At 45.9% G+C, this 11,939-nt stretch overlaps 2 protein-coding genes across 3 annotated transcripts in view; one reads left to right on the forward strand and one right to left on the reverse strand.

Moving 5' to 3' along the window:
• The window catches only part of snrkb (SNF related kinase b), a 24,738-nt gene extending 23,865 nt beyond the window's left edge, over positions 1 to 873 (reverse strand). Inside the window, exon 1 of the mRNA XM_077022244.1 lies at positions 502 to 873. The gene's annotated coding sequence lies outside the window, so the exon portion shown is untranslated. The remainder of the gene's footprint in view (positions 1 to 501) is intronic.
• Positions 874 to 3,643: 2,770 nt separating this feature from the next.
• On the forward strand, positions 3,644 to 10,977 carry ldhd (lactate dehydrogenase D). 2 transcript variants are annotated; one of them, XR_013134050.1, is made up of 11 exons: positions 3,644 to 3,791; positions 4,091 to 4,203; positions 4,760 to 4,901; positions 5,429 to 5,570; positions 5,709 to 5,868; positions 6,179 to 6,378; positions 6,957 to 7,085; positions 7,611 to 7,757; positions 8,641 to 8,731; positions 9,374 to 9,485; positions 9,641 to 9,778. XR_013134050.1 is itself a non-coding variant. In XM_077022251.1 (11 exons), the coding sequence occupies exons 1-11, from the start codon at positions 3,699 to 3,701 to the stop codon at positions 9,804 to 9,806; spliced, it is 1,476 nt and encodes a 491-aa protein (XP_076878366.1). In that variant the 5' UTR covers positions 3,644 to 3,698; the 3' UTR covers positions 9,807 to 10,977. The 2 variants fall into 2 exon arrangements, 1 of the variants encoding a protein (XP_076878366.1); XM_077022251.1 differs by having other exon boundaries at positions 7,611 to 7,738; positions 9,641 to 10,977.
• Positions 10,978 to 11,939: the final 962 nt, after the last annotated feature.

An 11,939-nucleotide genomic window follows, 5' to 3' on the forward strand; every position in this document is an offset into this window, starting at 1 on the left:
TCACTCACCAGCCGCATGTATAACGAAATAATACACGAAGTTCTTAAAACCTTAAACAAAAGTAAGTCCTTCGTCGTCGCCGTCATCATCATCATCATCATCACCTTCAGCTACAACCTATCAAAATATACCATTCTACCTAAAATCTACGAATATAAGGATTATGACTGGCATCAGAATGGCATAAAGAATTTTATCGCAAATGAAAATCTATTTCGGAGGTCACGTCGCGCGGAAGCCACGGAACAACTCGCGCTCGCGCGTCCTATTGCCTCACGAGACGCCAATAGCAGCGCGTGCAGGCCTGCACTTTCCCCGCCGAACTTACCTCCGCACTGCATTCCCGAGTTCACGTCAACATGCGCACTCAACGCGTTCATTCGCGAATACGCCGAAAAGGAAACCACGTCGCAAAGGACTCACGGTATCGAAAGCGGCAGGCGATTGTATATATTGATAAGTGACAAAATGACGAAGAGTCTTTTGTGCGAAATAACTTACCCGAGTGAACACGGGGGTATTCGGGAGGTTGTTTTGAACATCTGCTCACACTGTCCCTGCGTTCTCTCCTCAGTTATAAAGCAAAGAAACGCGACTTCACAAAAATAAATTCGTTTGGCAATTCCTTGACAACCTTCCCTGTCGCAATGAACCTAAATATAAGCACTGCTGGCGCGGTATTCGCCTCGGTATATCCCGCCGTGTGAAGAGGTAACGAGACGTCCTCCGAGCTTCTGCTCGCCAGTGTGCGCGTCCCTCCGCAGTGCTCGCGCGTTTGCCTCAGCTCGCGCGGCTGAGCGCTGGCCCTCCTCTGACGTCAACGCACTCCCGCTTACCCTGAGTTCTGCAGGCGAACAGCGGACGCTTTAGCGAGAGCTTAGAGAGGTGACAGGGATGCGAGAAGAATTTTTTATGAACTAGAAAAAAAAACACCCCGCTGTTATGCGGTCCTCTATAATTAAGTAGGCGAAGAGAGCGGGTGAAACGTCAAATTGTAATGTCATTCCATGCATATTTATTTGTGGTTCAACGTGAATAAATGTCACCCTGTGTAGTATCAGGATGAGCGCTCTAAAGCAGCGTCTGAACATTTCGGTCATGTCATTCTGATTAGTCAGGCTACAGCATGCGAGCCAAGTATCTGAAACGGAATGGAGAAACGGAGAGTGCAATGTAGTTTGAGTAAAAGTATTAGCAGCTGAATTGAACACTCACCTTAACAGCGTCAGGAGAACATATCTGGCATTCCCAATTACAGGATGAGGTCATCAGGATTCCATACACACCTCCTTACGTGCACTGTGCTCTGTCACGGGAGCCGCGAGCCGTGCGCGGTGTCACACGACCTCTTTGCCCTCTCAGATTCGTGCATGGGAATTAAGAAGACAGCGATGACACCGGAATAGATAACGTCCCCAAATCAGAAAAAGGGTAAGGCGGAGGTGGTGGTGGTGGTGGTTTGTCTATTTTTTTATGTGTTTTTCAAGCAAGGAGCAAATGCATACACACACACACACACGCACGCACGCACGCACGCACGCACGCACACACACACACACACACACACACACACACACACACACACACACACACACACACACACACACATACACAGGTCTGGAGAAAAGGGCCCTACTGAGGGAGGAGCTGAGGCCCCAGCACACACCAGACTCTGGTAATGTTCTTGAATGAGAGAATTAACTACGTTCAGCATCCGACTATTTATTTCACTGCATAGTTCTGAGTCAGGGTTTGGGGAATCTGTTGGGTGTGTAGTACCATTGCAGAGACAGAACTGAACATGCTGGTGTGAAGGCCCTGTGCACCCTCTCATAGTGTTTTCTTGAAACACCCCACGATGTTGAAACGTTGAAACACTACTCAAACAATGTGTTAGGTTTGGTGGTGTGAGCAGTGCACAAAAAAAATGTTGAAATTAAACATATGCTACTCCTCTGGTGTCTGATTCAGTTGAACATATGCTACTCCTCTGGTGTCTGATTCAGTTGACCCTACACTACTCCTCTGGTGTCTGATTCAGTTGACCCTACACTACTCCTCTGGTGTCTGATTCAGTTGAACCTACACTACTCCTCTGGTGTCTGATTCAGTTGACCCTACACTACTCCTCTGGTGTCTGATTCAGTTGTCCCTACACTACTCCTCTGGTGTCTGATTCAGTTGAACCTACGCTACTCCTCTGGTATCTGATTCAGCTGAACCTACGCTACTCCTCTGGTATCTGATTCAGCTGAACCTACGCTACTCCTCTGGTATCTGATTCAGCTGAACCTACGCTACTCCTCTGGTCTGATTCAGCTCATTGTTCAGGGCCTGTTTCCTTCCCGAGTTAGTCTCAGTGTGGAGGTTGGATGAGTCGTGTGTAAATGCTGCTGCGTTTCAAAATTTGCCCGTTCATAATGGTGAACTGGCATCACTGTAGCAGAACGACTGGTCTGATCTCCATCTCATATGCAGGTGTGTTGTGCTGTAACCTATCAGGCCAGGCCCTGCACACACACTCTTCTAACAAAAGACAGTGGGGGGGGGATATCTTCCCAAGGGAAGCCACTGACATTCACTCAGGGTGGAGAATCCCAGAGTTACTATGGGAACCACTTCTGAAAACCAGCTGAGTCAGAGTACATTGTACAGTCATTCAGAGGAAATAGCGTCAGATGCATAACTATCACACACGTTCAGAAGTTGACTGAGATTTCCTGTCACTAACCAGCATTGTGCTACAAACCATGACTTTAAGGTATGAATTAGTTCATTCACACAGACAGGAATATTGTTTTCTCCATTAATGACTTTTGGTCTGAATGTGTAAGCCAGTGATTCACTGACACCAGACACAATGTCCTCGTGTTTAAATTCAAAGTTTTTTTTTATGTCAGTGTGTCAAGTTTAGATGGTACATGGTGAGCGTATTAGAGCATTCTGACTTTGGTAAATGAAGAATATATCAGAAAGGCTGTCACAGGTTAATGGCAGGTTACTTTAGAGAAATATTGTATTGTTTTTTTTTTCTTTTTGCTGAGTTTCTATGAGGCAATCCAAAGGAAATGAATAAATATACAAAAGCTCTGGACGTGTCCAATATTCAGTGGATCTGTTTGGAGTTTCTTTGATAGTTGCTGAATACATATACACATTTTAAGACTTGAAAGAAAAATGTAGAGATGTCTACACAATATGCAGGCCCCAAACCCAGATTTTAGTCCTACAGGAAAGTGATGCAACATCTCCACCTTGTGTACATTTGTGGTATACAAACGTTATTCCAATTCAATAAACATTTATTTCCCATTTTTGCGCCGCAGGTTGAATAATGCACAGTAATTGGGTTGCTGTCAGTTATGAGATGCCTTATATAAACGTAAATTAAAATCTATTTAAAAAAATTCCAGGTAACTGCCGTGTAAAACAAGGAGAGATAATGTTATGATTTAAGCATCTATTTTTTTCTAATCTTAGCTGGTTCCTCCTTCCAGAACTTCAGACTCACTGTGCTTATATCTGGTGAAAAGTCTTCATAAAAGGTTAGTTTGTGATATGACCGTGGAGATTTGTACATTATGGGCGAGACAAGAGACATAATGACGTACCCTGATCCCGGAAGGACATGGCAGGGTTTTTTTTGCCATTTAATTCTGACAGGTTAGGTTCGTGGTATTCAAAACAGTTTCTTTAAAATGACCTGCGTCTTGTTTCGACAAACACTATGTCAATATCGCTTTCGGTTAGCATCCAGCTGTGGAATATACAGAAAGCACTATTCTGTGAAAGTAAGCGGTGCTATATCTCGTCAGGGAACAACCTCACTAGCCATCTTAGCTAGCTCAAGATGACTTGTGAAGAAGCCTGAGCATGAAAACATTAAAATAAACGTACGAATATAATGTATAAAAGCACTCAGCCGGCTCAAGTAATTATAGTTAATGAAAAAAATATCACAAAATAACGTAACATTTCTATGACCAGCTAGGTTAGGTGTTTCAATGTTTTTTGGTAATAGTACACTACCCAACGTACTATTCGTGGTGTAATGACTAATGCGCCAAAACACTTTTCCCCCCTCGCGCAGAACGGAGACCTCGAGCACGCGCTCTCTGCTCTCCGCTCGGTCAGCGGCGACGAAGGCGTGTGTTTGGGTTCGGCTGTGAGGGACCAGCACGGGAGAGACGAATCGGTCCACAGGTGAGACAGTGCGGTCCCCCCCGCGAGCACGCCAGCGTCTCCTGTCTCTCTTTGGCGCCAGGACACCAGATGGTGGCGGAGAGTGGCCGTATTAACCGATAACGCGTCCCGTGGTTGGCGCCGCTCCTTGTCGTTAATTATTCCGGTCCGTTGCGCGCGCCCGCCTGCGGCCAGGTAATTGAGAAGCGAGGAGCTTTTATTATAGCTGGCGCAGGTGTGCTGGGGAGCCGTAACAGGTGTGTGGGCTGGCTACTGCATTTTGGTCTCTTCTATATAGTCTACATAGTCTTGCTGCCTAGGATGGCTTAAGATAGTCTGAATCAGCTTTTTGGCATTTACTTCATTCATTACTTCACCATTTGTACTTCACTACAACTTTAAAATCTCTGCCTGCAGTTACCTGGTGTCTTCTTCTTTATGGTGGCATTGGGGTTATGTTGGTTGTATAAAATCTTCACTTTAACCGGGCTGCAGTTTTTTTTCATAAACTACAGTAACAATTCCACCCTGCTTGCACAGCATATGTTTTGTAAAGCATTTCATTGTGTGGTGTCAGATGTCGCCCCCCAGATGTTGTGGTGTTTCCCCGCTGCGTGGAAGAAGTCAGTGCTCTGGCCAAAATCTGTCATCACCACCGACTACCCATCATCCCCTTTGGCACGGGAACAGGTCTCGAGGGAGGTGTGGGCGCGCTCAAGGTTTGGGCCTGTTTTATGTACAGCTGGTGTTGCTTGAGTCGTGGAGGACATTGTACCCTCCAGTGGGTGTATTGTTAAGTGTTTCGCTTGCATTGTTCAACCTGAAACACAGCATCAGCTAATTATCAGGACAAAATGATGCGTTTGGTAGAACAGGTTCTTCATGGTGAAAGGGAAAATCAAAGATTTTTAGACTCAAAGACGATGTGGTTTTGGAACCCCTACATCCACACCTGTCGTGAAGAGTTGGTCTCTCAGACACAGATCAATCTCAATCCCAGTTTCACTGCCAGTGGCGACCATCTGTCAAAATTAGTTTTTAAACTCTAAGGATTAAACTTAAACTCTTATTGATATTGAGATAAAGTGCTGTAATGTTCATTCTGTTACCATGACTCAGCAGATTTACTACTAAATATTCAGCCTGTGATCTTACAAGTGCACAATCTGTCCGATTTGGTAGAAACTCTGATAGCTCGGCAGAAGCTGTCAGGTCAGGTGAAGCTGTTGTATTTCTGGCCTTCAAGGGTGGAGTCTGCTTCAGTCTGAGGAAGATGGACCAGGTGTTGGACCTCCACCAGGAGGACTTTGATGTGACTGTGGAGCCAGGTGTGACTCGCAAAGCGCTGAACTCCTACCTGCGTGATACAGGGCTCTGGTTCCCTGTGGGTGAGTAACACCACAGTCCCTTAACTCTTAATGTTAGTGCTGGCAGAGAGGATGGATCAGAGAGGGGTTGGATGATACTGAGTGAATTGTCTGTGTGTGTGTGTGTGTGTGTGTGTGTGTGTGTGTGTGTGTTTGCAGACCCCGGCGCTGATGCGTCTCTCTGTGGCATGGCTGCCACTAGTGCATCAGGCACCAACGCAGTTCGTTATGGTACCATGCGTGAGAACGTCCTCAACCTGGAGGTGGTTCTGGCGGATGGCACAGTCTTCTACACCGCCGGCAGGGGGCGCCGTCCAAGGTATAGCACCACAGGCAACATTAACCCCACTGGTTTAGTTCTTTTATTGTGCTATTACAACATTATTATTATCGTGTATATTTTGTAATAAAAGTCTTGCCCCTGTACTTACTCTATGATCCTTTTAGCTTGTTATTTATAGATTTAGCTTGTAGATTTAAAAATACACTTAAAATAGTTTTTTTCATTCCTATGAGAAATGTTGTTCCTCAGCTGTTAGTAATCTAAAAAGCTGCTTGTTTGAAAATGACTCCTTTAAGTTAAAAGTCTTTCCCCCAGCATCCTATTAGTCGTTTTTGTGTGTCTCCAGAAAGACCTCAGCAGGTTACAACCTAACCAACCTGTTTGTGGGATCAGAGGGCACCCTGGGGCTCCTGACCAAGGCCACGCTGCGCTTGTACGGCCTGCCGGAGAGCATGGTGTCTGCCGTTTGTTCCTTCCCCTCCGTCCAGGCCGCTGTGGACAGCACGGTGCAGGTGTTGCAGGCCGGGGTCCCCATTGCCCGCATTGGTGAGCAGCAGAGGGCGCCAGAGCTCCAGAGAGGCTCACTGAGCAACTCCCTCCTCATGCAGAATGACTGTGTTCACATTTTGTCACCAGTAAAATAATAACTACAGTACAGACTTACAGTCTGCACTGAAATGAAATGTTGTAATGTAAATGGTGTGGACTATGCCTGGGGAGAGAAAGTCTACACCCACTTTTTCCGGTGCACTGTGTTCAACCATTATGGACTTACACGCAGGTTCTCCTGAACACCAGCCAAGTTCAGGCACTACCCTGCTGTCACCAGCTTAATGACTGCAGGGTGGCATAAATGTCACTAAACAGCTTAAAGTGTTTGTGCTGTCGTGGTGAAGTGAGCTGGTCAGCAAGATCTGGGGTGATTCAGCAGAACAGTACTGGCCCATAATGATCTGATTTAAACAGGAGTTTGAAATATTTTACAGATGCAGATGTTGTCTACAGTTCAGTACTGATCACGCACACTTCAAAAAACACTTCTCAGACGGTGTTGAAGGGTGTTGCTATGTTACGAGTGTGTAAAAGAATCTGGCCAGTTCAGTCACTGCTGCCGTCTGTTCCAGAGTTCCTGGACGATGTGATGATTGAAGCGTGCAACCGCTTTAATGCCCTGTCATACCCGGTGTTGCCCACCCTCTTCCTGGAGTTCCACGGCAGCTCGGGGAGCCTGGAGGAACAGGTGACCATCACAGGTGTGTGTATATGTCTGTGTCTCTGTGTCTGTATATACGGTATATATTTGTGTGTCTGTATATATTAACAGGTATGTAAGTGTGAAATTTATGTTTCAAGATGTAACAAGATGTATATATGTACATGAACATTTAGGCCCATAAAATAAAAAATTGGACAGTGACACAGTCTTCATGATTTGGCTCTGCATGCCACCACATTGGATTTGAAATTAAACATCTGAGATAAAATTAATAAATTGCAACCATATTTCTACAAAACCTCCTCATTTCATTTCCACTGAGATGAAGCTTTGTATAAAAATGGGTGCAAACATTTCCTGCGATATTTTTCTTCAACCCCTTGAATTGAACCTGAAAGTCAATTCAATTGAATTTCAGTTGTTTCATTTCAAATCCAGCGTGGAGACATGCAGAGCCCGAATCATGAAGATTGTGTTACTGTGCAAATATTTAGTGGCCTAACTGTGTGTGTGTGTGTGTGTGTGTGTGTGTGTGTGTGTGTGTGTGTGTGTCCCTGTTTAGAGGAGATAACACGGGAGAATGGCGGTTCAGATTTTGCCTGGGCGGAGGATGAGGAGACACGTTCTCGGCTGTGGAAGGCTCGGCATGACGCGTGGTACTCAGCTCTGGCCCTGCGACCGGGCTGCAAGGTCAGGACCTCCCGCACAGGTCAGGGGTCACCGCAACATTACCACATGAATTGGTCAGAGGGCACACAGCCGGTACCCCACAAACAGGTCTGAGGGGTAACCCTAACTGAGTTACTGTGTGAACAGGTCAGAAAATATAATGGATCATTACCACATGAACATGTTAGAGCAGTAACCTTAAAGCAGTCTTACTGCATCGGAAGTTCGGGGGAAAAACTGTAGCATGTTACCACATGAACGGGTCAGAGGCATTGTAATTACTACATTACACACACTCAGATTCACTCACTGAAAGCACATGACGTTAGAGGAGGAACTGTAACACAGTACTGATACACAAACACATGACCAGGGCAGAGTCATCATCATAACATTACCACATCAATAAACACACCAGAATAAATAAATCAGAGTGCTCACTGCAAAATATTATTACTGAATGCAGAGGTCAGAGAGAGAACCGAAACATAGGAACAGGTCAGAGGTCAGGGGGTCATAACATCCACAGGCATAGTTTTAGGGTGGGTATGGGGAGACATGCCCCCCCCCCCCATAATTTTGGCTTACACTACTTAGTATAATGTGTTAAGATGGGGGGTGTGAGCGGTGCGGTGAACACCCCCCCCCCCCCCCCCCCCCCAAAAAAAAAAGTTGAAACCTATGCCACTGGTTCGAACAGTACAGCATGAACAGTATTGGTACATGTAAACAGAAAGAGGGGAACACCCTAACTGAACATTACAAGATGAACAGGTCAGGTTGGGGGGGGGGGGGGGGGGGGGGTACCTGTAACAGAGTTGCTGCTGAAACATTTGGTGACTATGGTGTCTTGAACAGTGTGAGACATGGTCTGGTGTGTCTCAGAGCTGCCCAGGTTCTGACTGTGCCTCGATCTTCTGCAGGCGTACTCCACCGACGTGTGTGTGCCGCTGTCTCGACTGCCTCAGATCATCGTGGAGACCAAACACGACCTTATCAGAAACAACCTCACAGGTAATCTCCCATTGTTTTACAGGAGCAGACGTACGTAACTGGGTTAGGGGTGTAAAGACGTGCCCGGACGCATCGATCTGAATGAAGTGATTCGGCGACATTGCTTTAGGAATGTTAGAATTGATTACAGTCGACTGGAATTATATTTTTTTGATTGATTGTTTGATGTAGTTGTGTGTGCTCGCTGGAAGGGCAGCATGTGACCGGGGTGAGCAGGGCTGTGTCAGCACATGAAGCACAGTGCTGCAGGCTAAGGTTAACCCTTCACCGTCCAGCACTCTCAAAACTTCCTTATGGAATTGTTCCAAGATAAGCAAATCGAAGAGAATCGTGTTCAAATCTGAGGGTTCACTGTAAGTCAGAGGTGAACACTCCAGACATGAATAGGCGCATTTAATTAAGGATCAAATTCACTACGTTGGTTCTCTGCTGGTTTTGGATTAGGATTAGTGTGCTGGGGTTTCAGTGAAGTAGGGGGGTAGGGGCTGATGGAGGTGTGTTTTGGGTCTGAAGGGGGTGTGTGTTGGGACTGATGGTGTTGTGTTGTGGGGCTGATGGAGGTGTGTTTTGGGTCTGAAGGGGGTGTGTGTTGGGACTGATGGTGTTGTGTTGTGGGGCTGATGGTGTGTTCATTGGGTTCAGGTCCCATCGCGGGTCATGTGGGTGACGGGAACTTCCACTGTATCATGGTGCTCGATCCTGAAGACCCAGATGAAGTTCAGAGAGTTCAAGAGTTCACAGAGAGGCTGGCCAGGTCTGACCCCCCCCCCCCCCCGTTACCTTCAGTGAATTTGAGAAGTGTGCATCTCTTTAAATTCAACTTTCCTCACATTTTGTTGACTATAATTTGCACTCACTCTTTCTTTTCTCTCTCTGTGCACACACACACACACACACACACACACACAGGAGGGCTCTGGCTATGGATGGTACCTGCACAGGTGAGCATGGAGTGGGTCTGGGGAAAAGGGCCCTGCTGAGGGAGGAGCTGGGGCCCCAAGCCATGGAGATCATGCAGGGCCTGAAAGCCACTCTGGACCCCAAGAACCTCATGAATCCTGGGAAAGTTCTGTAAGCCAGGGTAGAATTAGAGGGAGGGTTTAAAAACCACTGTTGTAGCTGCCCTGGGGCTGTGCTGGACCTCCTACCATTACACACTCCATCAGTGTTTCCTCTGGTCCAGTCTGGGTAATGGGGGTTCCTCTGAGCTCCAGCAGAAAACTGCTATCATGTACGTTTGGAAGCTTTTGAGAAACACCTGTATTCACTCTGTGGTCCACTGTTTACCACTGTGGTCCTGTCACACGGTGGATGCTGATATTTTATTTTAGACCTTAGATGAGATGAGCCAGAAATTGGTGCATATTTCACATGAATATGATTTAAGTTGAGCCGTAATTCTTGCCGTTTGTCCTGGCTGATCCGGCCCGGGTGACCTCAGCCTGACCCAAACACGCGGTGACACGCGGTGCTCATGAACCTTCCTGACCTGGGGGTGATGGACTGTTTAACAAACATCCGAATTCATTTTCTGACCTGCAATGTGCTGTAGATATAAGGAAAATTAATTCCATAGTGACTCTCTCTCTGGAACATTTCTAAAGCATGAATACTCTATTGATCTTATGGCCTTCCAGAAAACGGTGAACCCACATAAACAAAAGGAACCTCAGACCTCAGATGTGAATTTCCTGAGAACGCAGGACTGCAAGCCAGCAAACCTGCGTACATGCGAGTCAGTTAGATAAAGCACTGGGTTATTTCCGGATCACAGTGGCCTCGTAGTGCCAGATGAGCTATGGGTCACCACGGGTGCATCATTTGGCAAAATTCACCCGTGCTGCTCCACTTTATTCTGTACACGATGTTATATTTTATGGTCTCATAATTACAGTCATTTTCGGTCTTGGTATTACAATCATATAAAGTGACTTTGCATTAAACTTAAAATAAATACACTCTAAAACAAAAAACAATACAATATCTAAATTATATTTGTATACTTATAAGTTATTCAGTGATTGTAACTATAAGCTGATTGTAGTTGGTATCTGGGATGAGATGTCTGAACCCCATCCCACACACACACACACACACACACACACACACACACACACACACCGTGTCTTAATGGTGAATGTGTCTGGGTGTACTACACTCTCTCCATGTCCTATATCCCATGTAGTGATGTGCTGATTGTCAATGATACTGTTTCATTTTGAAATAAAACACAATCATAATCCCTCGTTCTCCTGGTTGCCGAAGTGCCATCTTAAATGATGTACTGTACCATCACAGTAGTGTTGACATTTATATAAAACCAATTAAAATGTTTAATCAGGCACTAACTGCGCTAAACATCCTGGGATTAAAATCAAAATAAGTTCAAACACACATTCATATCAGTCTTATTAAAAGGTGAAACTGTTGATATTATTTCTTCATTTTAATGTCTCATATGTGTATATGTATGTGTATATATATATATATATATATATATATATATATATATATATATATATATATATATATATATATATAATTATTACTCAGCCCACAGACTGCACATCAATTCATCAGACAATTAGTTTGTACATCCTAAAAACAGGCATCCATTCACATCCTTGGAAAAAGAAAAAAATGAAACTGAGGATAGCAGGAAAGTAAAGGGAGGCCCAGGGTGTGAGGGGCGGGAGGGGCGGGCCCAGGGTGTGAGGGGCGGGCCCTGGGTGTGAGGGGCGGGAGGGGCGGGCCCAGGGTGTGAGGGGCGGGAGGGGCGGGAGGGGCGGGCCCAGGGTGTGAGGGGCGGGAGGGGCGGGCCCAGGGTGTGAGGGGCGGGCCCTCGGTGTGAGGGGCAGGCACAGCCTCCACACGCTATTCTCAGTAGTCCGGCCCGCCACCGTCAAATGTGGTCTCTTCAGTTCTGCACGGCGACTTTGCCGTCTGACAGCGTTCTGATGGCGTTCTGATGCCGATCTGATGAATGCAATTTATCTGGCCTCATTTTCAGGCATGAAGCACAGACAACCCTCAGGAAACAAGCCTGATTTCTATCTAACAAAAGAGAATCACTCAGCGGATCAATTTTTATCCCTCAGATGTTTTTTCTCCTGTTTTACAGTTCTCACAACAACTCTCTCACAGAGGACGCTCTCTGTACAGCAGATGGATCCTGGAGATTAAGTCCAAGTTATTTCTTTTTTGTTTG

Source organism: Brachyhypopomus gauderio, chromosome 11 (assembly GCF_052324685.1).
Source record: "Brachyhypopomus gauderio isolate BG-103 chromosome 11, BGAUD_0.2, whole genome shotgun sequence".
Taxonomy (NCBI): domain Eukaryota; kingdom Metazoa; phylum Chordata; class Actinopteri; order Gymnotiformes; family Hypopomidae; genus Brachyhypopomus; species Brachyhypopomus gauderio.

What these genes read in the sequence shown, in the direction of transcription:
- ldhd (XM_077022251.1), top strand. Translation starts at nt 3,699, where the DNA reads ATGACCTGCGTCTTGTTTCGACAAACACTATGTCAATATCGCTTTCGG. An exon ending in AGAGACGAATCGGTCCACAG is followed by an intron (nt 4,204 to 4,759) that starts GTGAGACAGTGC and finishes GTGTGGTGTCAG; the next exon opens with ATGTCGCCCCCCAGATGTTG. An exon ending in GGTCCCCATTGCCCGCATTG is followed by an intron (nt 6,379 to 6,956) that starts GTGAGCAGCAGA and finishes CGTCTGTTCCAG; the next exon opens with AGTTCCTGGACGATGTGATG.